The 16,429-nt window shown below is 44.3% G+C and overlaps 1 protein-coding gene across 7 annotated transcripts in view; it reads left to right on the top strand.

Annotated features, from left to right (window-relative positions):
- The window catches only part of HYCC2 (hyccin PI4KA lipid kinase complex subunit 2), a gene marked incomplete at its 3' end in the record, with an annotated part of 49,436 nt that extends 33,122 nt beyond the window's left edge, over nucleotides 1–16,314 (top strand). For 4 of the 7 annotated variants that reach the window (XM_080346734.1, XM_080346733.1, XM_080346736.1 and 1 more), the window contains 2 exons: nucleotides 2,828–2,987; nucleotides 8,618–9,222. In XM_080346734.1, the coding sequence (XP_080202860.1) occupies nucleotides 2,828–2,987; nucleotides 8,618–9,222 (765 nt within the window). Of the gene's footprint in view, nucleotides 1–2,827; nucleotides 2,988–4,160; nucleotides 4,329–8,617; nucleotides 9,223–15,746; nucleotides 16,228–16,288 lie in introns of those variants that run through there. The other 3 variants (XR_013922274.1, XM_080346737.1, XM_080346738.1) reach the window with 3 other exon arrangements.
- Nucleotides 16,315–16,429: the final 115 nt, after the last annotated feature.

Raw genomic sequence — 16,429 nt, 5'->3', positions numbered from 1 at the left:
AATGAAGGAGAAGAAAGTAAAATAAACTGTTGTCTCGGTTTCTGCATCGGGATCGTGGCTAGAAGCCCTTAGTGCTCCTCCGAACTAACATTTCACTGCTTTTTACATAACCGAGAAAAGTGTGGATTGGGAAAAGTCTTTTATGTGGCAAGCTGAGATCATTCCCTTCTGCAATGAGTTAAGCAAAATTATTGTCTTGGGGAATTAATATTGGCTGTAAAAATTATCTACAGTTTTTCTGACACTGCTGCATTTTAGATGCTTGGTATCCATTCAATTTTATAATAGTTGGTTTCTTTTGGAAATGACTCATCTCTCCATCAGATTGAAAGTTTTAAATTAAATATTGAACCTGCTGAATTGGGCCACCCTGTCAAACTACTACATTTAAAAGGTGTGTAGGAGGATCTGGAACTTAATTCAATTGATGATATGACAGTTTTCAGTCCTCATTGTTCATTTTTAATCAGTTTGTCATTAGAGATTACTTCTAATTGTAAGCATCTTCTAGAATGTGGGGTTTTTGGTTTTTTCCTCCATTGTGTGGTGTTGCTGATGTTGTGACATCACCAACTTTTCCCCCTTGCCCTTTTGTCAGGTTTTTCGTGCATATGTGTGCAGGCACATCTATGAGGTTTTCTTCTTAATATTCTGATCATTGCCTTGCTTCCTATCTTGTTTTACTGCGAATTTTTAAAAGCAGCTTTAAGAAACGGTCAGGTTTATAAAAATACGACCTGCATGTCCTTGGCCTCATGCTACATATTCAAGCAATTGGACTTTCTCAAAGGTTGGAGTCCTTGCACTTGCATTCTCCAGGAGGTGTATAATTTAGCAGCATTATAAAATTTGGTATTTTAAACTGGAAACTACTGGCACCAAATAAAATATTGTCTGTGCAGCATCCCAGGCAAGTTTCAAGTTCAACCTCTGCCTAGGATTTCCTACCAGCAGCAAAGTCTTTGGAGTCCATTTAATATTCAGGCAAACCCCCACATTAGGATTATTTTTAGATATCTGTACTCCAGCTATTTGTATAATTACGGGAATACCATCAATGGTAGAACATCACAGTCCCTATGTTTATGTACATCTCTTGGGGAAATATTTTTGATGATATAGTAGATCCATGCTCTTATTTAAATAGGTTTAAGCTGCCTGTGGACTTGAGGAGGAAAGGAACAGCAACATCAGCGAGCTCTGAACCATCTGTAACGTTGAAGCGTCTTGCACTGCACTGGGAAGGGCTGGAAGTGATGCAAGGAAAAGGGCTTTTCTGGGAAGAGGGTCTCTGTTAGCAAACACTGGGGAGTGTTTGCACAGTCGTGCCAGCTGGGAGTTTCTACAGGGGGAAACGAATCCCCCAGACTCAGTATTAGTGCCTCGGCCTGGGGAGGAGCTCGGCTTAGTCTGTTCTTCTGAGCAGCAGAGCCCTGCACTGGGTTCAGGTGGAAGTGCCTGTCTCCAGTGCAGACACAGGCGTTCTTACCCCGGGCACAAGAAGAGGGGATCAGCAAGTCCCTGCGGTGAGAGCACCTTCATCCACTGCATTTTCTTCGTGTCCTTGCTGCCTCGTGTTGGTTCTTGTCATTAGAGCTCCCTGTGAGAGTGGATGTCTGGCCTCAAACAGCCCTCCCTTGGCATCCGGAGCTGCAGGCTGAGATTGCCAAGGCTGAGTGTTTGTTTTCCTGCCTTTCAGGGCTGGATTAGACATAATGAGCAAGGGCTTTTTTTGCCTCCCAACGGATTGCAAGTTTTGTTTTGGTTTGTTTTTTTTCTTCTCTCAGAGAAGGGCTGTGACTCATTCAAACTGGTGCTTTAGACTGTTTCCAGGTTTTCCTGTTGCATTGATTTTTACCTCCGTCTGGTTCTTCTCGGCCCCCGGAAGCACAATCAGTGCTGCTGGAAAGGGCCAGCTGGGAAAAGCTTCCGCCAGCGGAACCGCTCTGTCGCTTCTCTGCCCCCGTTGCACATTCCCACAACTCACGTTCAGGTTTTAATCCTGTATGCTGCGAAGGGTACCTGTTCAGGGAGCAGCTCTAGTGAGTGAAAGATGGGAAGGCAAACCGCTATTTACTGTTGAACTCCATCTGCTTTGGTTCCGAACAGCAGAAATGAGTTCCTGAAGTCTTCCGTGTGATCGAGGATGGCATGAACGTGGTCTGTGCCCTTTCAAGAGGGCGGCCTGGAGAAGAGCCTGCGTGTGCCTAGGAGAGCGTTTCACAGCGAGTGTTGGGGCTGGGAGAGCTGGCCAGCACAGGGCGAATCAGTGCTGGACAAGTGCCAGGCAGGATGAGAAAGGAGCGTTTCCGTGATGCTTTTACATTATAATGCGAATAAACACCTTTAGTTCCTGGAGTGCTATGAAGTGCCATATGCGTCGATATAGTTGTTTTATCAGATGTTATCTGAGATCTTTGTGAAAGAAGTAATACAAAGTTCTGCCAGTTTTGGTCTGGCTTGTGACTTAGTTTTATGACATCCTTGTCATAAAATGTAAGTGGTATTTTCCTTGTCATTTTGCATCTCTTTTGGATGGAGACCTTCCTGTGCAAGTTGCTACCTCTGTCAGTACAGGTGGTAAATATGAAATGAATTATCTCAAAAAATGGAGTAAATCCAGCTATGTTTTTGGGAATAGGTTTGTGATGAGCTTTTCAGTGTAGTTATCAAATGTGAATCTTGGGGATGGGGCCATCCATCTGCATAAGATCTGACATAATTAACAGTTGTTGGTCGTTTCCCTTTCTGTATCCAGCAGGAGATCTAATGTTGCCATTCGTGCCGTCAAGGGAAGTGGCGGTACAGCGTTTTACTTTTCTCTTAGGTTGCAAACGCCATGAAGAACTCGCTGCCCTTTGATGCTCCCGATGTATCGCAAGAAGGCCAGAAGGTCCTGAGGGTGGAAGTGACCCCGACGGTGCCGAGGATTTCTCGGACCGCCATCACCACCGCTTCCATCCGCCGCCACCGCTGGAGGAGAGAAGGTGAGCTGGCTCTGCCCATCGCACGGGCTGTGCCGTGCCGTGTTGTCATCGTCACCGTGACCCGGCTTCTCAGTCGGAGTGTTTGCACAACACTTGTTGGGGGCTTTGTTTGTTCGTTTTTGAGAAGCGATACTCCATAACGACATGTAGCATTGTATGTCTTCCAAGCGCTGCACGAACATGAACATTTGGGGTGTTTTGGTTGTGGTTTGGTGATAACCCCTGAGGTAGGTGAGAAAATGGAGAAGCTGGAAAATGTTCAGTAAGGCTTCTTTTTTTCCTCCATGTAACACAGCATAAAATCGTAGGGGTACAGTCTGGCTTAAAATTTGAGTTCTTTCTTTAATCCACCCTAAACCTCAACTGCCTTCGGTCATAAATAGCTCAGGGAATGAATGGCATTATCCAGACCTTGACGGAGGTCCGGCTACTAATACTACTGAAGGCAGCGAGAGAGGGAAAAGCTGAATGTCACACTCCTGCCATGCTATGGCCCGTGTCATAAAACAGCTTTGGCTAGCTTGGAATCAATCCTTGTTTCTCCTCAGTGAGTACTTACGTTCTGTGGAATTCTGCTTGGCTGTATGAAGAAAGAAAATACATACATAGTAATAATTATCTTGATGCGATGACATCTTCAGTGTAGGTGTAGCAGAAGTCTTGCTTTGAAACCGCTTTGTCACGCCTACAAAGCTTTGTTGCTGCATATAGAAAACATTGGTTTTTAAAAGGCTGCATAAATGGCTGAAAGTAAACAGTAGAATAACCTAAAAATAAACGGAGGGTAACAGAATCTGAGAACAAAGATTACATATTTTACTGCGGTGCTACTTCTTTTCTTCTTCTGTATCATGTGCAAGAAGATTTGATGAGCTCTGGTCCCTAACATTCTGTGATTCAGCTGAACGGGGATGTCCAGGACAGCAAGTAGCTGTCTCCTGTTTTCAGGGCTCGGGGTTGTGTTTGTCCTCACTGTATATATCCATTCGCTAGTCTCTGCTCTGCAGTAGAGCCCACCTGTCCCTTGCCGTGGGTGTTCTCACAAGCTTCAATAAGCATGGGTAGTGTTTTGTGTTTGTTCCGTGTCCGCGTAAATCTTCTCTTCTCCCTGCCTGGCTCGAAATGCCACGAGAGGAACAGAAGAGCACTAAAATGTTGTATGTTGAATCCCAGATGGCTTTGACTTCTCAAACGAGGCTGACTCAAGCATCCCTGGCTCGCCGCTCCAACACGGCTCCGCTGACCTAGGGACCAAGCGGGAGCACGAGGGGGAGGCGCCGATGCGCAGGACCCCTGAGCACGGCTCCCCGGAGCCCAGCCTGGCGCCAGCCACTCCAGAGGGTAGGACAGAGATGAGGAGGCACAAGTCAGTGAGGCAGTTGCTGGAGGAGGATCCCGGCTCCCTATCCCCAAGCAGAACTTCTTTCCATTCTAGTGTGTGTTTCCGCTATCCCAGGGTGTATTAGCTTCTCTTTGCAATACACGCGTCCCCTATAGACCTAACATCAGGTCAGGTACTACCTTTTGTTATCACGTGGGCTGGCCTGGGGCTTGCATCTGTGTGGTGAAAGACTGCTTGGCATGGCAAAAAAATCAAATCAAAACAAGGGCTAATAGCCGAGAGCTTTGGGATTGCTTGGAAACTTTCTATTACTGAGCATGTTTAATCTAATATTCAGGAGGAAAAAATGCACCAGGTGGACATGAATCTGGTCCTGAAAAGTAGATGGTATAAGCGGATTTGGCAAAAGCTTTATTACAATAGTGTCCTGTCAGTCTGCAGTATTGAAATTTCCAGAAACGACGTCTCCTGTTCCTTGTAAAAGTCAAGCCTATCTAAGACACATACACAACTGCTGATGCTTTAATTTGCCAGTCATCCTTCAGCTGAAAATTCATAACGCATACAGCTCATTCACATGAATGAGACAGCCGCTCTAAAGACAAGTACCACAAAAGTGCTTGTATTTTCAACAGGAGATCAGATTATTGTGTTTCTAAAGCCTTTAGAAACAATCACTGCCTGCTTTCTGGGTCGTGCTATCCACACAAGGGCTGTAGGACTGCAGATGCCTGCTCTGCAGCCAACGACAGCAGAAGAAATTCATTTTGCTTAAGTTCATTTGTTAATTTTCTCATCTTTACTCCATAAAAGACACAGTTTCGAGTACTGAACTTGAACCGTGATTCCTCCTCAGAGATGAGGATTTCTTGTAAATTTAGTTAAATGTATTTTCAAGTGTTCTCCTACCCGAAGTCTTCTATCTGAACATTCCTCTGTTTTTTCCAGCCTCTATAAATATATCAGATGATAGTAAATTAGATTTATTTGCACATTTGGATATAAGCTACATAGGTTTCAGATTTGTCCTTCTGCAAACAATAATCTGGAGAATTTGGAAATTGGATACAGCGTTATCGCAGAATCAGAGTTGCTATCAAACAATATTTAAGACACCATACTTCTGTAGAAGATAGTTGTACAAAAATGTTTAGTGCGGGATTGTTGTCTGCCCCTTGGTGCACAGTGAGTTTGAGCATGCTCAGTAAATGAGTCCTGTCTTCTCCTGAATGCCCTTGTTCGGCTGGTCTAACTCCATTGCACCCAACTTTGCATGTGCATGACCTGAAGGACATGGAGAAGTCCTCAGCTGCAGAGAACCTTCTGGAGGAGATGGGGAGCTGGTGGGATGTGGCCTTCTGGCCTTGGTTTGTTTGGAGACATCTGTGTAATTGGGTGCTCTTGAATCGGGCATCGTTCCGCAGGCTGCGCTGCAGCAGAAGTGGGCTGGACGCCTGTGACTTCTGCAGCAGGAGCAATGGGTAATTGTATTTTGGGGTGAACTGAATTCTGCCGGCTGATAACCTCGAGGAGAAGGCCAAGGAACGGACTTTAGCTTGATTATCAGTAAAGAACTGTCTGTGTATATGGAACCGTCTGTTACTCTCCTGATGCTGATGTCACAGAAAGCTTCAGCTGGCAAATTTCCTCACGTAAATATAATTTTGATATCAAACAATCTAGCGAGGGGCTGATCATTTCTAGTGACTTTTCAGCCTCCAGGTATGCGAAGGATAAACGGAATAAAAGTCACTTTAAATAGCTGCATAAAACCCCTCCCTCAACTTGGTGTTTTGACCTGATAAGTGGGAAAAGGCAGAAGATTTCAAGAATGACTCAGTAATGCCTTACGAGGTATTTACTTCCAGTTACACTATTTTGGGGCAGAGGCGAATGCTGTGTCTGCATCTGCAGCATTAATTATGTACAGGCCTAAATAACCAATTCTTTAGGGCCAGACTCATTGTGCTAAGGAGCAGTGGGAGTCCTGACCACACGCTGCAGTGCAATGGATGTGATTTCTGTCTGCTTGCACTGGCTCTTCTGGCCTTACAATGGGAAGAATGCTTGGGAGGAGTTCAGTTTCTATTTTCCTCTTTTAACTGTCTTGTTGGTCCATTAGGGAAAACAAACATTTTTTTAGAGGAAAAATAGCACATATTGAGAAAATAATATGTGTTTGAATTACTTCAGTCCCACTGAAAACAACTGGAGGTAGATGGATCTCACTAGACAGAAATTCTCTTGCATGTTGTCTTCTCTATCTTCTTCATTTTCAAGCACTGCTGAGCTGCTTGGGCCTCTGTATGGGTGCAGCGTCCAAAAACTTGCAACGACCCCTCTCAGTCTCGTCTATAAATTCTGTGGCTTAAGTGCCACTTTTCCATGCGGCTCTTTCGCGTCACTGTCCCTGAACAGGAGCGTCTGGTTTAGCGTATGTTACTCAGCAGTGGTTTAACAGCAGCTTTGAAGAGGACTGATGTTCTTGTGATCATAAAAAGCCCATTGTCTGGAGCTACACAGCTTGCCTTTGAATCACAAGGGCTTGAGAGGGGACTTGAGCTGCTGCTATGGCTGCTTGTAACCAAACACGCTTCCATCCAGCTTTGCATGATTATACGAAGAAACACGAGCGCTGGTTTATTGGAAAAGTGCTCTTGCTTTCAGTATGCTCCAGTTATGTCATTTTTATTAGCGTCTTTGATTATGTGTGGGAAGGGCGGGGGGTGGAATGGAGATGTGGTGAATTGGGAATAAAATATATCACTGTCTAATGTAAGAAAATACACTTAGCTCTCAATGAGAAGATGAAGGCCTAGTTTGACCAGACAGGGTGGGCAGGAGAGGGCGAAGGTATTTGTATTTTAAATACGGTTACAGGAGGTTAAAGCAGGTGAAGGACTCTTCATTTTGGTAACAGCCCTTGAAATCAAAGACGCTTCGTTTTCTGAAGCGAAAGGCTTTCCTGAGGAAGGAAGACTGCAGTAACGTGCACTGTATTGCCTTTCTGCTTCTGGAAGGCTACAGGCTCAAACAGAACAGTAGAAAACCAGAGAATAATCTCCCATTGCATTGCTCTCAGAATGGTTTGTTCTGGAGGTGGCCCAAGGTCTCTTATAACCAGATGCTCAGCAGCAAGTAAAGCGGTGAAGTGGCTTTAGCTGGGACAGATCCATCGCTTTTGCACATTTCCCTCAAATCATCAGGCTTCACAGCTTTTATAAAGAAAAGCAAATTCCTTATAGCCTGGATGTCTCATTTTTTGCTAACGTGGTTAAACTTTATGGCTTTTTCCCACTGAAATGAGATATATGGAGCAAAAATTCAAGCTCTGTTTTCAGTTTTGAAAATTGAATGCTGTTCGGTTTTCTATTGAAATAATATCTCTTCTTTTGAGCACTTGAATCTTAGAAAAAGGGCTAAAATAAGATCTAAAAAAAGAAAGAAGTATATTTGCGCAGCCCTAATCTTATCATAGGCCCCAAAACAAGGATTTAAGAAGGAAGTTTGGGCTTTTTTTTCTTTTTTTTTTCCTGAGACCGCCATTAAAAGAAAAATGCCTCCTCTCCAACATGAGGTGTTTCAGAGGTTCACTTTCTCTTAATACAAGGGTGGGTTTTTTCCTCTGAAAAATCCATATGATGAGAGAAAAGCAGATATGGTGGAAGCCTCTGCATAGGGTTGCTGGCAACGCAGGGGGGATTGAGCTCTGGAGGAGAGAGAACTAGGAGCAAGTTCATCTCCAACAGCACATTGGTGGAAGCGCCAGCTGTGCCCAAGGGCAGCCGCCTGCCTCTGGAGCCTTGCAAGGCCTGGCCTAAGAAACAGCCTAGTCCTCAACTTACCGAGCACTCCACACAGCTTCCTCTGGCTGGCAGAGATCCTGAATGTCCTTGGATCTTGCCTCAAAATAGGATAAAAATAACCTTTTTTTTTAGCCACCTGTAGGAAGAGCCACATCTGCAGACAGAACTAAAACAAGTTAACCAAATGGGGCCCGGTTCTTCCTGTTTATAGACAGAGTTCGGGTGATGTTCTGACTGTTAAAAGGAAAGGCAAATTAAGCTCAGGGAGTACTTATTGTTAGATTCCTTTATTCTGCTAAATATGAGAGGAAGATTATTGGCTGAGAATCAGAAATTTTTAAGCAAGTGGAAACCAGGTGGATTGGTGAACGAGGTTTGTTTTGACTTTCCGTGCACATCTTTGTCTTCATGCAACTTGAAAGCTTGCCGTGTGTTCTGGCTGATTTGGGCTCTTTTGGTCGCTTCTGTTTTTTTCTTAATAGATGCTGAAGGTGTAAATGGAAAAGAGGAATCTGTGAACCTTAATGATGCTGATGAAGGCTTTTCATCAGGAGCTTCCCTCAGCAGCCAGCCAGTTGGGACCAAACCTCAGTCATGCGCATCCCAGAAGGGCAGCTTCAGGAAAACAGCAAGTGGGCGTTCTGCTAAGGACAAAGAAACCTCTTCTGCAGCAAAATCCAATGAGAGCCCTCGAGATTCAGTAGCTCGGAAGCAGTACATGCACCAATCCACCGACCTCGGGGCAGATATCATCGAGATGACACCTACGAAGAAACACCTCAGCCTGCCTGCTGGGCAGGTGGTGCCCAAAGCCAACAGTTTGAGCCTGATCAGGACCGCCAGTGCTTCCTCCAGTAAATCCTTTGACTATGTGAACGGCAGTCAAGCGGGCTCCAGTGTTGGAGCTGGTACAGAGGGTGTTACCAACCTGGCAGCTGGCAACACCAATCGTTTCTCGACCATCAGCCTACAGGAGGACCGACTAGGCCAAGCTGGGGAAGGTAAAGATCTCCTTCCCCCAGGAGCTCCCCTGACCAAGCAGTCTCGATCTCCAAGTTTCAATATGCAGCTGATATCCCAGGTGTAACTTTGACTCCCTTCCTTACGACTCCCTCTTTCCCCTCAATCCCCAGGCAAGTTCATCCTTAGGCTAAACAGGAACCGCCATCCCGCAGTGTGAAAATCCTGACTGTTGTGGTCTTGTTTGATTTGGTTCAGCTCTCATACTGTATTACTGAAACAGCAATAATTCCTCCCTCACCTTCATCCTCCCCCCACCTCGTACCCATGGTTGTGAAGCGGTATATAACGTACTGTATGCCTTTTTCCATGCCTTCCTTTCTCCTTGGGTGACGTGCAATCCATCGTAGGCTGATCAGTCCCATTTCAACACTGTGAGACTGGAGACACTGGCGGAAATGGTGAATGTGATCCCTATGAGCTGATGCTTTGGCTTTGTTAAGAAATAGAAACGGGTTTGTTTTCTCAGTCTACAGTACTGCAAAGACTACTGGATCATGACTTTTCTTTCTCAGAACCAGGAGTGCCTCAGAGATTCGAGTGCGACTTTGGACCTCTCTGAGTCTGTGCAGTCAGTTCTGGGGAGGGGATTGTCATTGCTGCTCCTGGCTGCCTACAGCACTTTTTTCATTAAAATGAGGGTAGTTGTTCTCTTGCCTGCCCTCGGTCTCTCATCCCAGAAGCTTTTGATGTTCAGCAACTGAGACATGCGTGTGAATGAGTTGTTTTCCCTCTGAGAGAGGATTCTCAGTAGATAATGTAGGTTACAATGCACTTCTAATGGCGTTGTAGCCATGTGTGATGCCACATGTCTTCCCCTCCAGGACACAGGGTTGTTCTGCTGATAGACTGACACGGAGACGCCGCCGCGCTGTGGGAGCAGCTTGGTGCGTAAGCGGGAGGGAAACACCGCCTTCCCAGGAATTAACGGCTAGCCCTGCTCTGGTTTTGTTGTTGTTCTTATGAGGTGCTGATCACTGAATTGAAAGGTGTGTTTGGGTCAAGGGTATTTTTCAGGCTGCTTTCTATGGTGTCTTGGCTGTTGGACACCTCTGCCCCTCTCAGCTGCTTTCTCAATGACCCCAAGTTCAGTTGTGGAGTCATTTGAAGGATCCCGCAGTCCCGACAGACCGTACTCTTCGTGGGCTGTCTTGGGGACAGAGATGATAGTTTGATAGAGATGGTATTTTGCTAGAAACACTGAAGCTTCAACCATTTGTGCAAAGGGGTACCGACAGTCCTGTTTTCCCAGAAGGATCACACTTGATTGCCTTGATATGTATAATCCATTTAGGGTTTTTTAACTCTTTATTTTAGTGGATTGACCCTGCTCTGGAGAATTTGGAGCTCATGCCATAGAGCCAAGCCTTGAATGTGTATCCCGTGTGTGTGGGCACTGACTGGTACCTGCGCTAGAGAACACGGCTTGGAAGCACCTTTCTGCTTACCTGGGAGAGCGGTGGCCGCTCTCCCTCCGTCTCTCTCTCTTTTGGGGTTGCTAGAGAGAAAAGGGGGAAGTTCACCCCCTATCTGTAAGTCGTGGATGATATCATGGAAGTCTACAAGTTGTAAACCCACAGGAAAGAGTTACGGTCTTTACATGGGCATTCTGGTTTCACTGTCACCGTGAAGAACGAATGTGAGCAGATAGAAATAGCAGACGGCCTTTGGATTATAGTCTTGGCAATTCAGGACACTGACATTGCTGGTACTTGGTGGTCGTTGTGGTTTTTTTCTTTTGAATCTCTTGATTTCAAATAGAACTCTAAATATTTGAAGGGTTTTTTGTGGTTTGACTTTGGTAGCCTAGTCTTCATATCTTCCATTCGTGAAGTGAGTTAAACACATCTGGACTGATGCAGAAATTCAGTTAAAGAGTAAATGGAATCATCGTGGCAAAGAAAACCTTACAGTTTCTAAAATGGAATTAATCTTGAAGGACCACCAGTCACACACAGATGGAACTACGGTAAAGCTGGGATTAAGCTACAAGGCATTTTCTATTAAAATGTCAAAAGCTGTGTGTGGTTAAATTCTATTTTATAAAGTTTTGCTAGTGGATACAGTGGGTAGATTGTGGCTGAACGTGCAAACTTTGTAGTTTGTAGAGAGCATCATGAAGGAAATTCTATTAAATAGCCGTCACTAGAAGCTGAAAAGGACCAAATAATTTGCTTTTGGGAAAGAAGAGATCAGGAGTGTCAGCCAGCTTTTTAAGAATGACTTTATTTTAGTATTTTAAAAAGTCGAGTTGTTCATTAGCAAGGTTCCCTACTCCCCACATTTGCCATTATCAGCATTCCTCCAGAAATTTTAGGACACTTAAATTGGCATCAGGCCAAATTTTACGACTTAAATATATATATATATATATGTATGTGTGGGGGGGGGGGTCCACACAAACTGTTTCTGGAAAGTGAGGCAAGTCAGTGACTTCAGATTGGGAACTCACATGTATGTGCATGAGTTGGAATGGGTTAAAACTTCAGTCAAACTGTCTTTTAAGATATTTTTACGGTTCTCATTTTGATGATGTGCCTTTTGTTACTGTTTCATCCGCTGTGTTTTGGTTTGTTCTTGTGTATATATACCTACACCATATCAGGCTTCAGAGTTCCAATTTATGCCTGTGAAAAGAGTGCGTGCTGATGCGGTACATCTGTAACTCCTTCAAATCGCCCTTTTTGTGCCACGTTTCAGTTGTTGGGAGCTTGTTTTGTCGTTGTTCGGATGAGTGCTGTTCAACCTGTGCCTCACAACGTGATTCACCACCAGTACCCCCAAAGCAGCTGTGATAACGGGCTCGGTGCAGCTCCAGGTACTGCAGCAGAAACAAAATCAAAAGCGTCTGGGATGTGGATTGAGGGGAATTAGCTGCTGGCTTTCTGGTTCTATGTGCTAAGTGTTAAAGAAAATACAAAACATGCTGAACTCTTCCGACACCTGTGGCAGATGTTTAGACGTGCATCTCTTGATCCTGAATTCACTCTGCTGGGCCTGCTTTTGGAACATTTGGTACTTGACGTGAGGCACTAGATTTAGAGTTCTGCAGCGTTTCAGTGCGACCGCAGCGCTGGAAAAGAAGGTCAAGAAGCAGAACGCTGCGATTTTCCCCGTGTATGTGCACACGCATGCACATGCCTGTAATCCTTAGACACGGAAGTGTGGGTACTATGTTTTGATGTATATACTCATGTAAGTAGGGATAAATGAGTTATTCCTTGACACGGTTTTTACCACATCACGATATGCTGCCATTTTGCAACGCATTCTTGTAGGGCTTTATAATTTTAAGAAAAGATGAAATGTTTGGATTGCTTAAACTCTAGCTTGATGATTCTTTTCAGGGGTTTATTGTGAGCGGCTTTTGGGTTGAACAATCAGCCGTTTTCTCATCCTGCAGGCAGCGAAGTGATGAAGTAAAAATAGCTGTTAAAATGGATGTCACAAGCCGACAGTTTAAATTGCTGTGTTATCCTTTCAGTTTTCATTTGGAGACCTTGCGTGTCACTGTCCATTTAAAATGCACATTTCTTTGAACCCCCTTTCTGATGTGAATTTGGATCAGTTTTTTAACAGCAAACTTCATTCCGTGATGCTGAACATCATGTTGCAGCCAGTAAGCGTTAGATCTGGTATTTGTAGTTTGCAAGTGTGTTGGTCTTAAATTCAGCATTTCCAACATACTCCTGCTAGCTTTAACATAATTACAGTGATCTGTTTGAACATCTAAATAGTGAGAAAAAAAAGTTGTTTTCTGACAAAGTATTTATTTGCACTACTTATGAATACTGGAGTTTACTGGGACAGGGTTTTTCTCACCATGTGAGGTTTACTTGTGCGTGGGTAGGTACATACATTTGTCACATGTTGACAATCAATTGCCTCAACTGTGTGTATACTGTATGTAAATATGAACATATTTTTGAAGATGAAGGGGGAAACCTGCATCTTAATGGTGACAAAGCTACTCTGTAGTAAGGTGACCCCAACTCTCCCCCTTTTTGTCTCCAGATACTATGTGGTTTGTTTTACTTCTTTAATGAAGATTCTTAGTGTTCTTGGAAAATTTTAGCTCCAGGGAAATTTTCCTCAATATTTAATGTATAACATGTTCAGAGAATTCTATTTTGAAAAAAAAAAAACAAACACCTAATTTTGGAATAGATAATTCTATGCTATGGCTGTATTTTAACCTGACGGTTTAAACTCGTCCTATTTTATCCTGAACCAAGGGGTAGCTCTTTCAAGCGTTCAGCATTTTAGCTTCGCTCACAAACTAGACATTTTTGTTTGTCTTGGCTTACAAATCTAAATCAATTTGAAGGCTGAGAAGCAAGAATGCCTTTTTGAGTAAAATCATCAAAATCCAGCAGTACAGACTGGGTGCTGGGAAACAGAATGGGACGTGTTTGAGTGAAATGTGTGTACTGCACACAGAGCAAAAAGATGTTTCTGACGTTAGTAAATCCAATCATCTCATCCTTAAATTCTGCAGTTCTCTCCTTGCCAAAGATATCGCTACCTTGGCCCGTTTCGTATACCATTAAAGCCGTTAGCCGGGTCTCGTTTGGAACAACCGTTTACATCAGAGGAATAGTTTGCATCGGAAGAGTAAACGTGCCCCTTTGGAAATTCATTTAAATTTCTTGTTTAGGATAATTACAGGACTAAAGTTGCAAAATATTACTCTTCCATGGTAAGCAACAAAGCCAGATCCTCTGTACTTGCATTGCATTCTTGGTTTATATCAAGATGTTCAATATTTTACGTTTTCTTCAGTATTTTAAATGCTCTTCTAGCACATGAGCCTTAATCTCTCTTGATTGTTTCTCGGTCTGTTCCCTCACTGGCTCCTTGGCTGTGGAAATGTGTTGGTGATCCCGGGCGGCCGCTGGCGCCCGGGTGTTGTGTGAGCCAGTCCGTGTATCGCGCTGTCGAACCGCGCACGCTGTGGCCAGCGAGGAGCCGGGAGCCCCCCGGCCGGGGAGGGGCGCCCGTGGGCGGCTGGGCTGACACGGGTGAGGGTTCCCACGCGGCCCTCGTCAAGTTTGTTGCAAGAGATAATAGATGGTGGAACAAGATTTTGGAAGAGGGCAGCTGGCGTCTCAGACCAGCTCGCCTGCTGAGCTTGGCGAGTGCCAGGGGCGGTGATGTTAGCAGTTCAGAAGCAAGCCGGATGAGGCCGAGGGTGCATTACAGCTTCCAGAAACTGATTTAGTAAAATTCTGTCCCGCGCTATTTGTCTGTATTTGCGATTGAAGGGAAAAAATCACCATTTTTGCTTCCATTCTTTTATTTCTTTTTCTCTACACCACCCTCCTCCCCTCTGTGTGTTCTTTTTTTTTTTCCTGTGTCCATAAGATTTTACCAAAGGGACCAAATGAATTAAAAATGGGTCCATAGATTATCCTTCCCATCTGAAGGATGACCGAGCTGTTCTTCTGAGGAGCTGTTGGTGGGAACAGATGTATAGTACAACTCTGTGTCTGTGCAGTGAAACCTTGCCCTGCCTTTTAGCTTGTGCGTGATGAGCAGAGCGATGAGATCGAGTTTTATGAACCAGTTCCTTGGTTGCGAGCTCCCAGCGCCTCACAGCCGGTGAGATGTCAGCAATTCAGCGTGGAGTATCTTTGCATTGCGATAGAACTCTTTAAAACAATTCGAATTTGGACTTTTGGAGAGATTATTAATCAAGTCATGCAAACGTGGTGTAGAATTCCCGCGGGTTTTTGGTTTCGGAGGGTGAAAAGGAGATTTCTGTTGAGGAGTGTCTCTAGTAAAGCGACTCTGGTGCTTTGTCCTGGAAACTTCCTTACATATGGGTAGTGGATCCCACGTGCTGGAGTCCTCCTGCTCCCCAGAACTGACCACGGAGAGAAAAATAGTGTGAGTGAAGCAACCGTTACCTTTCCTAGAACAAGGAGGAGCGGGAGCAGCACAAGAGCTGGCTCCTGGCACTGTTCTTTCTCTTGGGCAGTTATTCTTGTTGTGCTACACTTCCATGTTATTAGTTTAAGAAAAACGCAAGTAGTGAAAACTTTGTGGCTTATGAGTGTGCAGTAGATGTCAGTTACCAATCACTCAGGATAAACCGACTTGTCGCAGTATTAATAGATTCCTAGTGCTGGAGTGTCTGTGTTTTGTGTGCCCGTGTTCAATGGTTCCTTTGAAACAAGACTTCTTACTGTTTTCTTGCAGATAGTGAACGCTTTCGGGTGGTTATTACTAGCTGGTTATTCGTGGAAAAATACCATAGAATTAAATACAATTGACTCATTTAACATTTTTTTCCATATCGAAGATTCCAGGAAAAAGCTAATAAAGATTTTTAATAATTAAATCAGATACTCTTAATACATTTTAGATTTGCTGTGGTGGCTTTTATTTGCTATGAAAGAAACCAACAACTAAATCGAGGTACCCCACGCTGCGTTTTTAAAATTTGTAATTCCTGTACTTCACAATGAATCTTTTGATCTGTTTTTGTCGCCGTAAGAAACACAGGATATACCGTCAATTTTACTAGCAAAAGGAAACATCCTGCAAAGGTTAAAAGGATTATTTTCTTACTTTTTTCTGTCACACCAGGTTTGTTTCTCTGATCCGAGGATTTTTACCGCTTTGGCGTTATCTAATCTTGTGAACAGGCTGGGTTGGGGGCGGCAGCCCCTGCTCACCGGGACGGCCCCGCGGTCGCCGTTCGGTACCGGGGAAGGACTGAACAAGCGGGTTTTGGTAACCGTGACCTCTGCTGTGCGACGTCCCTTAAGCTGGGACCAGGGGAATAGAAGTATCTTCCTTGTTAGACCTGAAGATGGCAAGTGTTGCAGATCATTATTGGTGCATGTAAGCCATTATCCTAACTGTCTTACTGAGCTGGTTAATGCTGTTGACTGTTGTTGAAATGTGAAATGTAGTTACTATTGACTTTGTAAATACCTGCCAGAGATGAAATATAATTATTTTAAATCGTTGTAAATAGAGATGTATAAAACTTGACACAATCTGCAATGCAGAAAAAAAAATTATATATATATATATATAAATATATAAAGATGTTAAATAAATATTGTGCTGTTTCTGAACAGAAATGAATAGTTTCTGATTTGGCTTTTATTATTTTGTTGAAGCGGCCCGCACGCTTCCCTCACGCTGGCTTCGCGTCTCCATAGCAACGCCGCGTTCCCGCCCCCGGGTTCCCGCCCTGCTGGCAGCGGAAGTCCCGCCCTCTCGCCGCTCCCGCCGGCGGGAGGTGAGACGGGAAAGCAGGT

Source organism: Nesoenas mayeri (genome assembly GCF_963082525.1).
Source record: "Nesoenas mayeri genome assembly, chromosome: 6".
Classification (NCBI taxonomy): domain Eukaryota; kingdom Metazoa; phylum Chordata; class Aves; order Columbiformes; family Columbidae; genus Nesoenas; species Nesoenas mayeri.
The sequence above is the reverse complement of the archived record's forward strand: the minus strand, read 5'-3'. Positions and strand labels throughout refer to the sequence as shown.